Genomic DNA, 18426 nt, shown 5'->3' on the forward strand with positions numbered 1-18426 from the left:
ACGGACATTGAAGGTCAAAGCCACGGACATTAAGCAGGCATGGACAATGAAGGTCAAAGCCACGGACAATGAAGGTCAAAGCCATGGACAATGAAGGTCAAAGCCATGGACATTGAAGGTCAAAGCCACGGACAATGAAGGTCAAAGCCACGGACATTGAAGGTCAAAGCCACGGACATTAAGCAGGTATGGACAATGAAGGTCAAAGCCATGGACATTGAAGGTCAAAGCCACGGACATTGAAGGTCAAAGCCACGGACACTGAAGGTCAAAGCCACGGACCATAAGACATGGCAGTGGAATTAGGCCATTAGGCCCTTCAAGTCTGCTCCACCATTTAATCATGACTGATTTAATCAACCCCATTCTTCTGCCTTCTCCCCATAACCTTTGACACCCTGACTAATCAACAACCTACCAACCTCCACTTTGAGTATACCAGTGACTCGGAGAATGAAATGAACTGTGTACAGGTAGAAGAATTTACTAACTCTCTTCATTTTATTCATATGAGAAGATCAGAAATAGCACATATTTTCACCACTCTACTCATTTGAGATCTGAGATCCTCAATTCCACGTTTTTGTTAAAAAAGATCTTTGCAGTCAAGAGACGCAAGGTCCCCTCCCCACACCCTTTCCCCCTCAGCTGGAGCTCATTTGCTGCTTCCACTCTCCTGTCAGTCCATTAAGCCATCCTGGTGATCAAAACAAGTGTGCAAGTACGACTGCTGACCAGATGTCAGGCATTCTGCTTAACCCATTAAATGCCATCTTGCAGCTTGCTTAATCAGATGGGAAACATCGCCAGAACCACCTCCAAGCCAGGTCAGAAGGTCACATCCCCCTCCAGAGACTTTGAGCAAATAACCAAGGCTGATGATCCAGTGCAGTAGAGTCATAGAGCTCCACAGACCAGAAACAGGCCCTGTGGCCCATCTGGTTGATTACTCTGCCTAGTCCCACCGACCTGCACCAGGACCTCAGCCCTCCCTTCCAAGTGCCTGTCCAAATTTCCCTTCAAATGCTGCAATCAAACCCACATTCACCACTTCCACTGGCGGCTCGTTCCACACCCTCACCAGCCTCTAAGTCTCAGTCCAGCTCAGTGGAAAGCGCCTGTTTGTACGTACCCAATCCATATCCCTCATAATTTTGTATACTCCTTTCATTTTCCTATGCTCTGGTGAATAAAGCCCTAACTTATTCAACCTTTCCCTACAACTCCAGTCCTCAAGTCCCAGAAACAAGCTAGTAATTTTTTCTGCACTCTTTCAATAGTACTGATGTCTTTCTTAGCAAGTGCATCTTTGTAAGGTGAGATTATCAGGTAGCCATGCAGCAGACATGGAAGAGCTGGTGGAGCTGCTGCTCACAGCCCTAGTGACCTGGCTTCAATTCTGACCTGCGGGTCTCTCGGTGTGGAGTTTGACCCTGTCCCTGTGACTGTGCGGGTTTCCTCCAGATGCTCTGGTTTCCTCCCACATCCGTGCTGACTGATTACCACAGACTGGCTGGTGAATTGGTCGCTCCACTGTAGACTGTAGAACTTGTTGAAGACGATGTGGACCCTATTATCTTAGGATTGGTGAGCATTTCTTATGACGAAAGTCTGAGCGAGCTAGGATTTTTCTCCTTGGAGAGAAGGAGGATGAGAGGTGGCAACAGGATGATAAGATCGAGTGGGCAGCCAAAGACTTTTTACCCCAGGGCGGAAAATTGCTAATACAAGGGGGCATACTTTAAGGTCATTAGAGGAAAGTATTGGGGGGGGGAGAGATGTCAGTCAGGTGGTGGTGCAGTGGCATCCGCACCAGGCTTTGAGGTAGGTGGTCCTGGGTTCAAATTCCGCTGGCTCCGTGCATGCCTTCCATTTGCGCTGGGTTTGGCATCCAGCTAGCAACACGGCCTCATAAAAAAACAGACAAGTGCTAAAGAAACTGCATGGTTGCTGCCCAGTGTGCCACAGAGCAGAGAGGAACAACAGCACGTGGTACGTCGGGGTAAGTTTTTTTAAAACACAGAGCGTGGTGGGCGCATGGAATGAGCTGCCAGGGGAGGTGATTCATTAGGGACATTTAAGCGACTCTGGCACATGGATGAAAGAGAAATGGAGAGCTATGTGGAGGGAAGACTGGATTCATCTCAGGGTAGGTTAAAAGGTCGGCTCAACATGGTGGGCTGAACAGCCTCTAGTGTGCTGTAATGTTCTCATGAGCAAGCGTGGAAGAATCAAGAGGAAGCTGATGTTTATGTGGAATTCGTGTTAGTGGGCACAGACCAAAAAGGACGCAGAGGCCTCAGCATAATGCCAGAAAGAAGGAAGGGGGCAGGTAGGGCAGAGATAGTTCAGAGAGATAAAGATGAGTCAGAGAGTTAGAGGAGTCAGAGAGATAGAGGGTGGTGTGAGAGAGAAAAGTAGAGGCACAGAGAGAGAAAGAGAGACTTTCATGACCTTCAGACATCCCAAATTGATCTTAAGCTAATGAAGTGAGAGGGCACGGTAGCAGTTAGCGTAATTCCATTACAGTGCAAGCAGCTTGGGTTCAATTGCCGCCACTGTCTGTAAGGAGGTTGCACGTTCTCCCTGTGACTGTGGGGCTTCCTCTGGGTGCTCTGGTTTCCTCCCACAGTCCAAAGACCCAAGGTTACCAGATTAATTAGTCACATGGGTACAACTGGGCGACGTGTGCTTGTTGGGCCAGGAGGGCCTGTCACTGTACAGCATTTCTAAATAAAATGAAACACGTGCTTGCAGAAAGGCTTTACCTCTGCAGGCTGGAAGGCCTGCTTCCATGTTACAAGGTACTGCTTCAGAGATGAGCAGGGAAGCTCACTCCCCCTCACTTGAACAGATGACGCAGGCTTTATTATGTGAGGTGGCATGCTGTGAACACATTGTCTGCTCTACTTCCTAAAATATAACTGCAACCACCTTTCCACAAATCCCAATGGGTGCACGGCATTTGGGAAAATTATGAAAGCTGCTAAGCAGACACAGGCTTATTTTTCCTTTCTAAATGACCGGCTGGTGTACTGCTAAGTCCACTGCTTCCATTCTGGTCTCTGCCCTGACGGACCACAATTTAGTCTGAACTCAACTGGGACAGGAGAGGAAACGACAGCAGGAGCTCTCTCTCCTGGTTAGTGTCTCGGGAGTTTTACTGCATTGCTTTTGTTTTAACCAGCCAGGAGCTTTACAAGATAAAGGTTAGCATTATTTGTCATATGTGCATCAAAACAAACAGTGAAATGTGCCATTGCATCAATAACACAGCGTGAAGATGTGCTGGAGACGACCCACAAGTTTCACCAAGCTTCTTGTACCATCGTAGCATGTCCACAACTTACCAACTCTAACCCACACAGTCACAGGGAGAACATGCAAGCTCCTTAAAGACTGTGCTGGGTATTTGAAAACTGACCTTCCAACTGCTGGTGCTGTAAGGTGTTAACTAGTTGCTATGCTACCAGGTTGCCCCCTCCCCACACGGGCAAACCCACAGCCATGCCGAAGAATCACACACAAAACGACAAACGCTTGCGTATCATCTTTAATACAATAAAAGATGCAACTATCAAGACAAAATGTGGCACCGTACTAGGTGAGGTGGTAGTAGGATGGAACATTGGTGAGAGAGGTCAGGTTGAAGACTGACTTACAGAAGGAGGAGGTGAGGTGGCATTAAGGCAGAACATTGGTGAGAGAGGTCAGATTCAAGGTTATCTTACAGGAGAGAGGTTTGGGGTGGCACTGAAGAGCTTGGGGCTCAAGTGAAAAACACATGTGGAGGGGTGGAAATGGAACCTGCACAAAATATCAGGGTTAGAGATGAGACTGCAGAGAAATCCCATTTGGTGGGGAACTTTCCCAACTAGGATGGAGGGCATATGTTCTCTCTGTGGAGGCTACCCTCTGGCCCAGTCTCAGGTAGTTTAGCTGCAGCTGGAATCTTTGGGCACCGGATGTACCCAGAGGCAACCGGTGTTCAAGTTCAAGGTCAAATTTATTGTCATTCAACCATACACATATATACTGCCAAACAAAGCAATGTTCCTCCAGACCAAGGTGCAGAATACAATACATATAACTCACACAAAACACATAGAGTAATTTCACCACAACTAATAAAATATATTGTGTCCATCTGCAATGCACAATAGGGCCAAGAGGCTTACAAGGAGACAATGTTGTGCAAAGAGAGGGACCAATAGTCTTAGTCAATGCAACCAGATGAGAGCTAAACTGCAGGCTCAGCCAATTAGCTGGCAGAGAAGCCAGTGGGCTGACGGATGCCATGAAGCTAGTGTGGCAAGGAACAGTAGATATGGAAGGAAAGAGATCAAGAGGGAACGTTCAGAGAGAGGTCCCACGTGGTTTCTCAGGTGACAGGGTTTATTTTTTAACCAAAACCTTTACACATGTGTTTTTCAAACTGCCAATGCATTGTGACAAATGATGAGTCACTGTTAGTGCACAAAGTTAACTCGACAGCCTAACCACAAATGACAAGGCTGGTAAATGTCAGTGGAAAACAACTCCAATGTGTTCTTTTATTTTAATGACTATGTCTCCCCTCACCCCCCTCTTTGGATCCATACTATTGCACATCCAATCTTCTGAATACTCGCCTCAGCAAAATCATAGGTTGGACTCTAGTTTCCACGTTGAATTAGCTGATGTCAGCACAGATGCATGCATGAACAGAAGTCCCTTAGTTATGGTGGCGATGTAGTGTTGGCGGGCTTGGTGAGCATCAAAGGAGTTTTTTGTTTAAAAAGATCATAAGTTATTGGAGCAGAATTAGGCCCTTTGGCCCATTAAGTCTGCTCCACCATTTCATCATGGCTGATCCATTACTCTCCTCAGCCCCAATATCCTGCCTTGCTCCCATATCCCTTCATGCCCTGGCCAATCAAGAATCTATCAAACTCTTCCTTAAAGATACATAAAGACTTGGCCTCCACAGCCGCCTGTGGAAATTGTTCAGTGTTTCCTTCGACTTCACGGAGATAATGGCACGCCAGCCTGAGTGGGCAGATGATCGTCACCTATTCTGGAAGCAGACCAGAAACTGAAGAATTTAAAGGTAGTCATGTGGGTGTTGGACATCAGCTGATTCTTTCTGTGAGGAGAGAGGTCATTATATTACCCAATGTTGCCCTTCGCAAGAAGTCAGAGTAAACCAAATATTGTAGTTATTTTCTTTCCTAACAGTTTCATGTTTGATTTATTAAAGGACTCCAGTTACTTAACTGAAGGGGAGAGAGATATTGGCAAGGAAGGAAGCTGATTGACGAATATTGTGCAGTGATAATGTTCGCAAGCTTTTCTAGGAACTTACTGAGAACTGGGAATGTTCATAAGGATTTCATTATTCCCGCCCCTCCACCTCTGACCTTCCACACCATCAACACTGGCTTTCCTTGCCTCCCCCCCCCACCACTCCCCTTTTCCTAGATTTTTAAGAATCAGCAAGTGGGAGTATTGAAAGAAAGTCAGCTCCAAGTGATGCCTGTAAGATTAATGTTTCATTCCAGGGGTCTCCAAGACAAAGCTGGAGGGTCGGCAACTGCAGACTGTGTGTGCAGAGGAAAGAGAAATAATGAGGGGCATGTGTCTGGAAAGCAGAGAAGAAAGTGGGGGTGGGATGAAAAGGAAGTTGTTTGACATTGCTTCAGAAAGTCAGAATCTGCTTTGAGCTTCATATTCCAAATAGTTCTCACACACACACACTCACTCTCTCACACACACTCTCACACACACATACACTCTCTCTCACACACACTCACTCTCACACACACACACACATACACATGCACGCACGCACACACACACACACACACACACACACACACACACACACACACACACACACACACACACACACACACACACGCACTCTCTCTCATTTAACACACTTTGAAGACAACTTGCAATTGATTACCCAAGAATCAAGCGGGCATTGTGGGTCAGAAGTCCATTATAGAAGCTGCCTAATTACCCTTTTTTGCCGGTTCAAAGTTAAAATAAACAGGCGGTTTCTATAATGGGAGTCAAGCCACAGAGCTGGTGTTACATTCCAACTTCCCAGAATTTCTCTTTTTCATTCCCTGTCTCCATCGTTCCTCGTCTGTCTCTATCCCTGTTTCTATTTATTCTCTGTTATTATGCTAAGGTCTCTTAGTTTCTTCCATTTCGCTCCTTCCTCCTTTCCTTTAACAAAATAAAAATTGGTCTCTTCCTCTAAATTTCAGTCCTGGTTCTCACTCTGTGTGTTCAGGGAGAGAAATGGAGGTGGTGAAGTGTGTGTGTGTGTGTGTGTGTGTGTGTGTGTGTGTGTGTGTGTGTGTGTGTGTGTGTGTGTGTGTGTGTGTGTGTGTGTGTGTGTGTGTGTGTGTGTGTGTGTGTGTGTGTGTGTGTGTGTGTGTGACCCTTTGAGAAACAGTGCAATACCCAATCTCCGCCACAGTGCTTGTGACTCAGTCCCTGATTGAGTGTCCCTGCTGATGTTAACACAGAACCATGTGGGCCCACAACATCTGGATCCATTACTGGCTCAGTGGTGACTTCCTGCAGATGGAGAACTATTTCATAGATCAACAGAATGAGGCAAACAACGGACATGCTAAAGACTACAATTATAGACAAGAAAGCACATTCTTTTTCATTAACCCTCCAATTGCCAACATCTGGTACTCTTTAAACCACACAGTATGCCCTATTGTGAAGCAGGGTTACTAAGTACTGAGATTATAATTTCTAACACATTTGTACTGGTGTCTGATGAGAGAGGGAGAGAGGGAGAGAGAAAGAGAGAGAGAGAGAGAGGGGGAGAGAGAGAGAGGGGGGAGAGAGAGAGGGGGAGGGGGGGGAGAGAGAGAGGGGGAGGGGGGGAGAGAGAGAGAGAGAGAGAGTGGGGGGGAGAGAGAGAGAGGGGGGAGAGAGAGAGGGGGAGGGGGGGGAGAGAGAGAGGGGGAGGGGGGGGAGAGAGAGAGAGAGAGAGAGTGGGGGGGGAGAGAGAGAGAGAGAGAGAGAACCAACCCAGAATGATTCCACTGTATTAAGTGGGACCTTATTTTGTGACTTTAGGGTCAAAACTGATATGAAGTGGTCTAATAAAATTATAAAAAACAAAGGTTTAATTTACTTAAAAACTACAGATGCAGAAACTTCTTGTGGCTTTATGCTTCTCTGTGACGTATATAAACCATGGACACACACACACACACATTGGATGTCTAAGGAGCAGCTTCCCAGACACAAGCTCCACAATCAGCCATTCTCCTTTGCCTATTGAGCATCAAATCACTTTTAAATGCACCACAAAAGTCTGTTGAGCCCAAATGTACAACATAACCGAGGAGTGAAGATCGTGAATGCCTGTGTATCTGTGTGTGAAGTATATTAAAATCGACTCACTTCTCACTAACAGAATGCATCTGGATGCAAGTTATTTCCCCTACATTGATTCCCACACCATTGTGAGCAGATGTGGAGGGAGGATGAAGTTGGGTGGATGGATCTTGGGCATTTTCCAGACAGTCCCCTACAGAGAAGGGGGACAGCCTCATTCCTGGGGCTCAGGCAGATTGCTCTCCAAAGAGGCTCAGGTAGTGCTCTGGCAGACTATCCCTAGTGACTGTCTACTCAAAATGCATAGTACAGGTGAAGTCATTTCAGAGACAGGGTTAAAGGGAATGAAATTGACACTGGATCCATTAAAAGCACTGGAATTCAAAATGGGGGAGCCTGCTGGTAAAACTCCACAACACCCTCACCTTCCACCTCGGTCCTAACCTTAAGTGTGGCAGTGTTCAATTTTACAAAATTAATTTTTAAAATATGCCTCGAAAAAGTTAGATCAATGTTGTCATCATCAACCAGTTAACATTTGGAAGATCATTTAAGTTGAACAGTAGAGAAATGTAACAGTCCAACAGAGCTTAATCATTCCACAATTGTAAAACACAGAGTAGGATTTGAACTCATAACTTTGCAATTCAGAGGCTAGCTTAGAAAAGTTGTGCTAGTTTTTAGTGCCTGGAGCGGCTATTTCAGAATGGCATCTGCACAGAGAGCTGTGGTCCTGTAAACAATAGGATTCATGCAGCTTCCAAAGGAAAAGGTGAACAAAACTCAAGCCTGCCACCCACGGTTGGTCCTTTTCAGAGAGGCTTTGTCACAATACCTGTTCCCTTCACCAGCTCCGTTGCCATGATCACCATTGGTCACCCAACACATCAAACATCATCATAGCCTATCTTCAAACAACAATCAGCAAACAAATATTATCTGTCAGTCAACACACACAAAATGCTGGAGGAAATCAGCAGAGTAGGCAGCATCTGCAGATTTTTTCTTGTTTATCTGTCAGTCAAATGGCCTTTCATCCATGCCCTATAATTTCTATAACAGTAAACATTGATTGCAAATTTGGATTTCTAAAAATAAAACTCTTTTCTTTTCTCCTGCAGTTTGGTCCTGGAGATTTCCTATAGTAATCAAAATCTTGCAGATTCTGGGATACTGCAACTCTAAATGTGCAAAGATAATTAAGAATATTCCCTTGCTTTAAGGTTTTGCCCAAGGAGGTGGACAATGAACAGGATGATATCATTTACAGGAGTGTACACCCCCATCCACCCAAACACACACACACACACACACACACACACTTCAGAATCAAGTTCAATATCACTGACATACGTATGTCATAACATTTATTGGTTTATAGCAACAGTGTATTGCAGTACATAAAAAGACTATAAATTACAATAAGATATATATAAAAATAAATTCAATAATAGTTCAAAAAGAGCAATATTAGTGAGGTAATGTGTTGATGAGTTGGTCTATTGTCCATTCAGAAATCGGATGGCGGACAGGGAGGTGTAGCTGTTCCTAAGATGTTGAGTGTATGTCTTCAGGCTTCTGTACCTCCTCTCTGATGGTAGTAATAAGAAGACAGCATGTCCTGGGCCTATATTTCCAACACACACACAAACTTTTACATGCCAACACCTACATGGACAAATGTCAACACACTTACTCATACACCCACAGATGCACACTCACTCTCACATGCCCCCCCCCCCCACATGCAATCTGCCATACACACGTGCGGGCACACACAAATCTACACACTGTATTGTCATGTACAAAACCACTAAGAAAAACACACAAACTGCACACGCACATACAAAAGCACAGCAACATCCCATCACACAACTCACACTGCATTCTTTTCATTAGAAAACAGATCCTCCAACAGCAAAAACATCAGATACTAGCTCCAGGTGGAAATGCGCTTGGCACAATCTGGCCGATTTTATTTCTTGGCCCTGAAGCAGTGCTGCAGTGATGCGGCAGCCAACCGCCGGTGTTTCAGATTCCCGACTTTTTTTTTAACCATACCTAGAGTCCTACCAAGATGCTGCGTAAAGCACTCCCTCCACCCACCTATCATCCCTCCCAACCCATCCCCACACAATCTAACTGCAGCAATGCTTGAAAACACATTTGCACATTGGGGTGGTTTTTGTGTTAGTAGGCAGCCTCAAATGGGCCTATATTTCACACTCAGTGAAATTTTGGGGATAAAGCCCTTTGGCAAATATCAGAGGAAGAATCACCAAATAATATCCTTTATTGAAGGCAGGCAACTTAGTAGATACGTACAGCACAGTCCATCACAGGAAAAGCCCTCCCCAGCATTGAGCACTTCTACAAGGAGCACTGCCCCAACGAAGCAAAACCATCAAGGATCCCCACCATCCAGGCCATGTTATCTTCTCACTTCTGCCATCAAGAAGGTACAGGAGCCTGACGTCCCACACTAATAGGCTCGGGAACAGTTCTTACCCTTCACCCATCGGGCTCCTGAACCAGCACAGAGAACTTCACTCTCCTCAAAACTGAACTCATGGATAAAACTATGGATGCTCTCACGCTTTTAGTTTTTTTTTGTAACTGCACAGTTTGTCTTCTTTAGCACATTGACTGTTTGCCAGTTTTAGTTTGTGAGTAGTTTTTCATTGATTCTATTGCATTTCTATGGTCTACTGTGAATAACTACGAGAACATAAATATCAGGGCTGTATATTGTGACATATACGTACTTTAATGATAAATTTACTTTGAACTACATTTAACAGGATTAACTGGCAGGGTGATGTATTAATAGTCTCTATTGATCAAACATTCAGTTGTTAAAGATACACAAACTCATATCAAGGAGATGTGAATAAGGTGGATTGCACCTCAGCCTGTCGAACTTCCAGACAGGTACTAATTTTAAGAAAGAAACAAAGAAAAGGGAGAAGGAGCAGACATTCCTATAGCACCTTTCTTGAGCTCAGGAAGTTCCAAACAGATTTTGAGATACTTCAGATGTGCAGTTACTGTTGTGAATGTAGAAAACATTTGTGGACGGCACAAACAACTGGCCATTTTCTGATTACTCTTTGGTGACCTCGGTTGAGAAGTAAACACTGGCTGGGTCTCCCAGGGGAACTCCTCAACTTACCGTGCAACCAAGTGACATCTAGAGAGGAAGAACAGGTGAGGTGGAGTTATGGCTCGTGTTCAGCTTGTCGCTTGGCAAGGCTTACTCATCTCTGTGTTGAACTGAGGCTGTGGCCCACAACTGACAGGCTCCTGGATTGGCTGTGACTGGCTTCACGGCTGAGGTCTCACTTTTGTGAACTTCAGTTCTGAATGTTATTTGCTTACTTTTATTGTTTGCACAATTCGCTTTTTTCCTGCACACTGGGTGTCTGACTATCTTCTTTTAACAGTTGTTTTGTGGCTGCCTTAAGCAGACAAATCTGAAGGTGGTATATTAGACAATAGACAATAGGTGCAGAAGTAGACCATTCGGCCCCTCAAGTCTGCACCACCATTCTGAGATCATGGCTGATCATTCACTATCAAGACCCAGTCCCTGCCTTGTCCCCATATCTCAAACTTCGAAATAAATGTACTTTGAATGTTGGCATGAGTTTCCACTGCTCTGCAACAGATTGTTAGGAGTCTTTTCATGAAGGAGCTATAGCCATGACTTTTTGGAGAAGTCATTTCCTGGCAAATGGAATTTAGTGCAGATAGATGTGATGTGATGCTTTGAGAGCACAGTTTTAAGAAGGTTGAGACATACACCATGCATGGTGGGGTGTGAGAGAGAATTGAGGAACAAATGAGATCGATCTTTGTAAATACCATGGCAGAATGCATATGTGATTAAAGCCTTCAGTCTATGCACAGAATACAGAACTTTATTAAACTCTGTTCAGACTTTGGCTGGAGTACCAAATGCAGTTCTGGCCACCACAGTAGATGCAATGACGCTGCGCCCCAAACAGAAAAGACCTAACTCCCTCGATCTATCCTCAAGAGACCTGCTCTCCAATCCAGAGATTTTATATTTTATAGCCAGTTACAAAATTCAGACATTGACCTGACAGACGCAAATGACAGTCACACCACTGAAATTTCAGGATGTTAGTTTGGATGAAGTGTTTCACTTATGAGAAGGGGATGAATAGGCTAGGTTCGTTCTCTTTGGAGGCAAAAAGGTAACGCGGGAATATAATCAAGGTAAGGTTACAAAAGAGGTCGACTACAGGAAACCTTTCCTATAGAAGAGGCAGATAAAACCAGAGGATATATGTTTAGGATAAGATGAGCCAAATTGGAGGATATGTAAAGGGACTTTCACCCAAAGAGTGATAAATACCTGGAACGCACTCCTCAGAGGGGTTGAAGCTGGCTTGTGAACAGTATTTAAATGTCCAAACGAGCTCCTGAATTACTTAGGCAAAGAGGGCTTTGGACCAGGAGCTGGGAGATGGTTCTGTCAAATCAGGGCTGGGGCTGCTGTTTGCTTTGCTGTCAGTAAAATCTTCATGACTGACTTCACATGATCTGACTAAGCGGGGCAACAATGAAGGAGGGTATCATGGGCGCACTACTGAGACATTAGGAGTTTCACCCACAAACTGGAGGAGGAATTCCAAAAATCATAGATACATTGGGGTAGACCTTTCTTTCTATCAGGACACGGGATGGGGTAGGCTACTGCCCTAACCCCTTGTATTAGTAATTTCCATACTGGGGCAAAAAAAGTCTCTGGCCGTCCACTTGATCTATGTCTCTCATCATCTTGTGCAGCTCTGTCAAGTCACCTCTCATCCTCCTTTGCCCCAAACAGAAAAGCCCTAACTCCCTCAACCTACCCTCAAGACACAGGCTCTCTAATCCAGAGCTTAGGTAAGCCATGAGCATCTCAATATATTATATAGCCAATTACAAAATTCAGACATTGACCTAATAAACACAAGTGACATTCACGCCACTGAAGTTTCAGGCAATGACCATCTCCAATAACAGTGCAACCACTCACCTTTAAAATTCAATGGTTTATCACTGCCAAACACAGCAACACTAACTCCTTGGGGCCACCAGTGACCAGAAACATGAGTGGACCAGCCACATTATGACTGTGGCTATAAGATCAGGTCAGAGGCTGTTACTCTGCTGTATGTGATTCACTTCCAGACACTCTGAACCCTTTTCACCATCTCCAGGCACAAACCAGGAGTGCAGAGGCTTAAAGTCCACTGGCATGGACGAGTGCAGCTCTAATCTACAGAGAAACATGGGAAATGTGGGCAGTCATGGGCTTTGGTAAAGAGAAATCCAGAGTTAAGGAAAATTATGGAAACTGGCATCTTAAGAGAGATGAGGGATCATTTAGTATGAAGGAAAGTATTGCAGGAAGCAGGGTGGCAGCTAATGTAATCAATGTGCATCTGTGGCAGTCCCTGGATTTGTCTATTTTCACTATTACCAGCAGGCAGGAGGCCTTAGGCCCCACACTACTAGGCTCAGGAACAAACTTCACGCTCGTGAACCAGCATAGTTAACTTTACTCACCACATCTCTGAACTGTTTCCACAACCTACTGGCGCACTTTCAAGAACTCTTTACAACTCATGTTCTCAGTATTTTTTTTTTAATTTGCTTGACTTGTCTTCTTTCACACATGGGTTGTTTTGGACAGTCCTTGTTTATGTATAGTCTTTCATAATTCTATTGTATTCCTGTAAACGCTTGCAAGAAAACGCATCTCAAGGCAGTATATGATAACATATACATAGTTGGATAATAAATTTGACTTTGATTTTGACTCTGGAAAGAGTAATCAATCTTCCTCTGTAATGGAGAGGAAGGTCAAGAGATGGAGTGGAATGCGGAAAAGTGAGATGAAGACCGGGGTGAAGGAGAGTATGTCCTCGCGAAATCACATCAGGCGCCTGGCAACCAGGACTGAACCTCCCAACTAGATGAAATGTGGCATTCTGTCAATGAGATAATTGTTAAAATATGTGTACATAGTTCAACAATGGTATTGGTAACCAGTAGATGGAGCAAGAGATATCCATAGGCTTCATTTGATATTTAGACTGAGAAATTATGTCTTCTGAAGATAATCCAGGGGCATCAAGGGTGGGTTGCAACCAAAAAGCCATTGAAGGGGTAGTAATTCATGAACATAAGAAAATCTGCAGATACTGGAAATGCAAAGCAACACACACAAAATGCTGGAGGAACTCAGCAGGTCAGGCAGCGTCCATGGAAAAGAGTAAACAGTCAATGACTCAGACTGAGCCATCTCTTCCGGACTGAGAAGGAAGGGGGGAGATGCCTGAATATCAAGGTGGGGAGGGGGTAGGGGAAAGAGGCTGGCTGGAAAGTGACATGTGAAGCCAGGTGGGTGGGGAAAGGTTAAGGGCAGAGGCAGAAAGAATCTGACAGGAGACGAGAGCGGACAAAAGGAGAAAAGGAAGGAGGAGGGGACCCGGGAGCAGTAATAGACAAGTGAGAAGAAGTGAAAGGTCAGAGTGGGGAATAGAGGAAGTGGGAGGGAAATCTGTTCACCGGAAGGAGAAATCAATAGTTATCCCATCAGGTTGGGGGGGGGGGGTAGAGTTCTAGCAGATTATATTTTAATCAATGGCATAAGCAAAAGTAAATGTCCTTTTCATCGTTATTGATGTGGTGAATCTCTCTCTCTCTCTCTCTCTCTCTCTCTCTCTCTCTCGCTCCCTCCCTCTCCCTCTCTGCTACAGGAACCTGAACACATGAGAGGATTGGGGTGCATTTGGCCCACGGTCACTGGCTGAACTGTCTGGCAACTCTGGCTGGATATGCTGGTTTGACAATACTGCTCTGATTCCCACCATTGTCCTTCCTTCTAATCTCTGCCTCACTGCCTGGGCTTTTCCAGGAGCTTAAAGCTGTTCACTAAAGAAGAGGCAAACTCACTTCAGGGTATAATAGCAAAACAACTGCTGCACTAACTTTGCAAATTCAATACTAACCTTCACTACGTGGCCAATTTATTACGTACTTATAAAGTGACGATTGAGTATATGTTCATGGTCTTCTGCTGCTATAGCCCATCCACTTCACGGTTTGACATGCTGTGTGTTAAGACATGCTCTTCTGAACACCACTGGTATAATGCATGGTTATTTGACTTACTGTCAAATTCCTGTCAGCTTTAACCAGTCTGGCCATTCTCCTCAGACCTCTCTCAATAACAAGGCATTTTTGCCCACAGAACTGCTGCTCACTGGATGTTTTTTTTTGTTTTTCATACCATTCTCTGTAAACTCTAGAGATTGTTCTGCATGAAAATCCCTGGAGGTCAGCAGTTTCCAAGATACTCAAACCACCCTGTCTGGCACCAACAATCATTCCACCATCAGTCACTTAGATTACATTTCATCTCCATTCTGATTTTGGTTCTGAACAACAACTGAACCTCGTGACCACATCTGCATGCTTTAATGCATTGAGTTGCTGCGACATGATTGGCTGATTAGATATTTGCATTAATGAGAGGGTGTACCTGATAAAGTGGTTACTGAGTGTTTGTACTAAGAGTTTAGTAACTGCCTAAGGCCTGACATTCACTGGACTGGTATAACTTCCCAAAAATGCACTTTTTCGGAATTCGTCTGTTAACTGAAGAACTTTTGAGGAAATGAAATCCAACCTGAAACGAACTTCATTTCCAGCAAATGTTCTGAAACATTTATCTGCATTAAGTCTCAGCCAAGATCTCAGTGACCAAACAATGTTTTAGTCATGGGACCAGCAATCCAGGACATTGTTTGCCCAGTGGGACATTGGCCATTGCCCCTGGAAAACAAGAATGGCTAGCCAAAGTCAGATAATTAGAACCTGAATATTTTAGATGGTGCACAAGCCAAACTCTAGATGCTAAGGAAAGTTGCTGGCGGAGCTCAACTCAGGCCACACCTTTAATAAAGGATTAAACCATTCTCAAGTTCCAAATGCCTGACTCAAAATTTAGTCTTCATTTTCAGTTGGCTTCTTGCCAGTATATTCTGCCTTCCTCCTAGTTTACATTTTCCCTCAAATATCGACAGCTGTATTATCAAAGAAATTCTATAGTTATGAGGCTTGGGTGGAAAAGTGGATTTGGGGCTTGTGAGTAGTCATGATTTTATGAAAGGGCCAAGAAGGCTTAAGGTGTTGCATGATATACTCCAGGGCTAATTCTTATTCTCTTATGTTCGGAGTGAATTTTAACTGCTGTCCTCATTTCCGCTGTAATATGTCATCTATAGTAATGGTTGGGTACATTCTGAGTTGTTTTAAGTCTATTCTGTTTCCTGAAGTTTATTTTGCAACCAGATGCTCTCTCTCTCTCTCTGTTGTTGTTGCTATATTTACTCTGGAAAGTTTCAGTATTCTGGCCTTTTGGAGGAAACTATCTTGACACCCTAAGCTTGGGGTTGGTCTGAATTACTGGCTATTTTCCTGTAACTTAATAAGAGCTTTTCGCTGATGAAGCACTGAAACTTAGATGGCACGGCTGAATCTGAATAACGTACATGAGGTGAAATCCCTCTTAGCTTGAGTTAGTATATATTGAGACATATTGTGTTGTGTCATACAGCAGGAGATGGTGCTTGAGGGAGCAAATAAAGACACCCCAATCCTGCTGGAGTTCCAGTCAAGCACACAGTCTAAAGAAGAGGGAAGAGTTCACACTACATTTCTGGCTGTCTGTGTCAGAAGAAGAAGAAAGAAAAGGTGCTGTTGTACGAATTGGTCTTAAGAGCGAATTGCACCTTGGCATAAAGCCAAGCAACCCGATTCTGGGGAACGCAATGTATTCATCATAAGTATACTACACACTGCCTAGAAATGAACAGTTGCCTATCACCAGAGCTGCAGAAATCTTCTGTAATGGTATTAGAATGATTAGTGGATAACCACAGTTTCTCAAAGTTAATGAAATTGACCGCCAGAGATGGGATTATTTATGGTATGCAGGAAAGAGACAGAATTGGTCCAGTTCTGTAGAGCTGTTCAAAACCAACCTGAAAATGTTGGATGGCCAAGCATAAGGAGGAACATACAATGGCATGAGAGGTAGAAAGAAGAACAGAAAAGTAGAGTAATGATGTTACAGGTTTTGTGAATGGAAGGTGACTACATGGTGCATGGGAGACACCATTATTGTCAGCTTGAACTACTGGTGTTTTCCCAGTAACTTGGACAAACTGAGATGCCAACAAGTCCTGACCTCTGATTCTGCAACACTTCTTGCTGCTTCTGTTCTGCTGCGCTTTATAACACTGACTAATCAGAGGAGCTGGTCTTCAGATTTGTAGACATCCAGCTGAGAGAAAAGCTTGCTCACACTGGGTAGCAAAGCCATTTTGCCATAACACCACAACAACGTCTATGGATTCCTGGCAGGATGCAAGCAGCATTCCATAAGACCATAAGATATAGGAGAAAAATCAGACTAAGACAACTGTACTGCTCCAAAGAGCGCTATATGAGGTCATTCTTACCCTCGGCCATTAGGCTCTATAGTGAGTCAACCTATTGCCAAGGAAGTGATGACCCCTCCTGTTGGACTGTTTGAGGTAACTTATTTTTTATTCTTACCTCCCTTCTAATATTTGTACATCTGTGCACTTGCAATGCTACTGTGACACTGTAATTTCCTTTGGGATCAATAAAGTGTCTATCTAAACCTAGCCTAATCATGGGAAAATTTACAATGACCAATTAACCCACGAACCGGTGTATGCTTTTGGACTGTGGAAGGAAACTGGAGCACCAGGAGGAAACCCACGCAGACACGGGGAGAAGGAAGAAACTCCTCATAGGCAGCTGTGGGAAATTAACCCAGGGGGCAAGTTTACACAGGCAGACTCCATTCCAAATGTGACATTTATAATAGAGAAAAGGGGAGTCAGCATTGTCTCCAAAACATGATCACAGGAAATAAGATTTAGCAGACAAGCAGTGAACCCAAGAACAATTGTTATCGTTAGACAGTGCTCTTATTAATAATGTAAGATTCCACAACTATAGAGAGATGGACAAAAGGGCATTTATTAATAGCAGGATGGTATAGGATAGAAAGCATTGTTAATCACGTTTCTTTTTCCAGCATATGCCCTCTGACCTTTCCTCCCTGGTGGAGAGTTCAGCAAAGCTTCCCGATCACCTCACCATAAAGTTTAAGTGAGGTCTGAACAAGTGCCTATATTTACTCAGCCCTTCCAGTTACTTCCACACACTTGTCTCCTTACCTGTATAAAAGTAGATGTACAATGCCAGCCAATTACACTGGAATGCCTTTGGTTGGTCTCTTGCCTCAGCCAAAGGTTATCCTGGTTTGACAAACTACTCAACTTCAAATTGGTGGAGAATGCACGATATAAAATACCTATGACTAAGTTCTCTGGTGAAGAGTCATTTGAAGATTTCTCTCCAGAATAAAATTTGTGCCCCTGCTTTTGTAATCCCTTCCATTAGGAACTTTCTCCTACAGTATGTTCCTCCCCGACATGAATGGGGGAATGTTGGATCAACCCATCTCTACAATAAGCCACTGTTATCAATGTAACTCCTCATTTCCTCATGAAGTATGAAGTTCCAGATAATCTCTGAGTTGTCATCGAAGGCCATGTCCACCCTTGAGAGTTTTCTAGGTTGCCCCGTCAGGTGTGAGTGTAGGCAGGAGAACAATGGGCTAGACATAATAAGCCTCTATCAAATAGTGTGTCATATGTCAGTAACAACTGTAAAATAGGTGCCAGCAAATTGGCTAAAAGAAACTGGCTTTCATTTGTATCTCAATTATTTTTTCCTCTTAATACTCCATAAAAGCATAAATCCTTACAATCACTCTTCTTCTAGTCCCCACTCTGACCTTTTACCTCTTCTCACCTGACTATTACTTCCTCTTAGATCCTCTCCTCCTTCCCTTTCTCCTATGGTCCACTCTCCTCTCCTCTCAGATTCCTTCCTCTTTTGCCCTTGACTTCTGCCACCTACCAGGCTTCACCTATCACCTATCTCCTT

General features: G+C 44.1%; 1 protein-coding gene across 2 annotated transcripts in view; it reads right to left on the reverse strand.

Moving 5' to 3' along the window:
- LOC132407342 (dynamin-1-like) overlaps nt 1-18426 on the reverse strand; it is a 234281-nt gene that overhangs the window by 70223 nt on the left and 145632 nt on the right. The window contains exon 15 of one of the 2 annotated variants that reach the window (XM_059993693.1): nt 8767-8983. The exons of the other annotated variant lie outside the window; for it this stretch is intronic. Coding sequence (XP_059849676.1) covers nt 8927-8983 — 57 coding nt within the window. The 3' untranslated portion in view covers nt 8767-8926. Of the gene's footprint in view, nt 1-8766; nt 8984-18426 lie in introns of those variants that run through there. 2 annotated transcript variants of the gene reach the window in all.

This window comes from Hypanus sabinus, chromosome 18 (genome assembly GCF_030144855.1).
Source record: "Hypanus sabinus isolate sHypSab1 chromosome 18, sHypSab1.hap1, whole genome shotgun sequence".
NCBI classification, from domain to species: domain Eukaryota; kingdom Metazoa; phylum Chordata; class Chondrichthyes; order Myliobatiformes; family Dasyatidae; genus Hypanus; species Hypanus sabinus.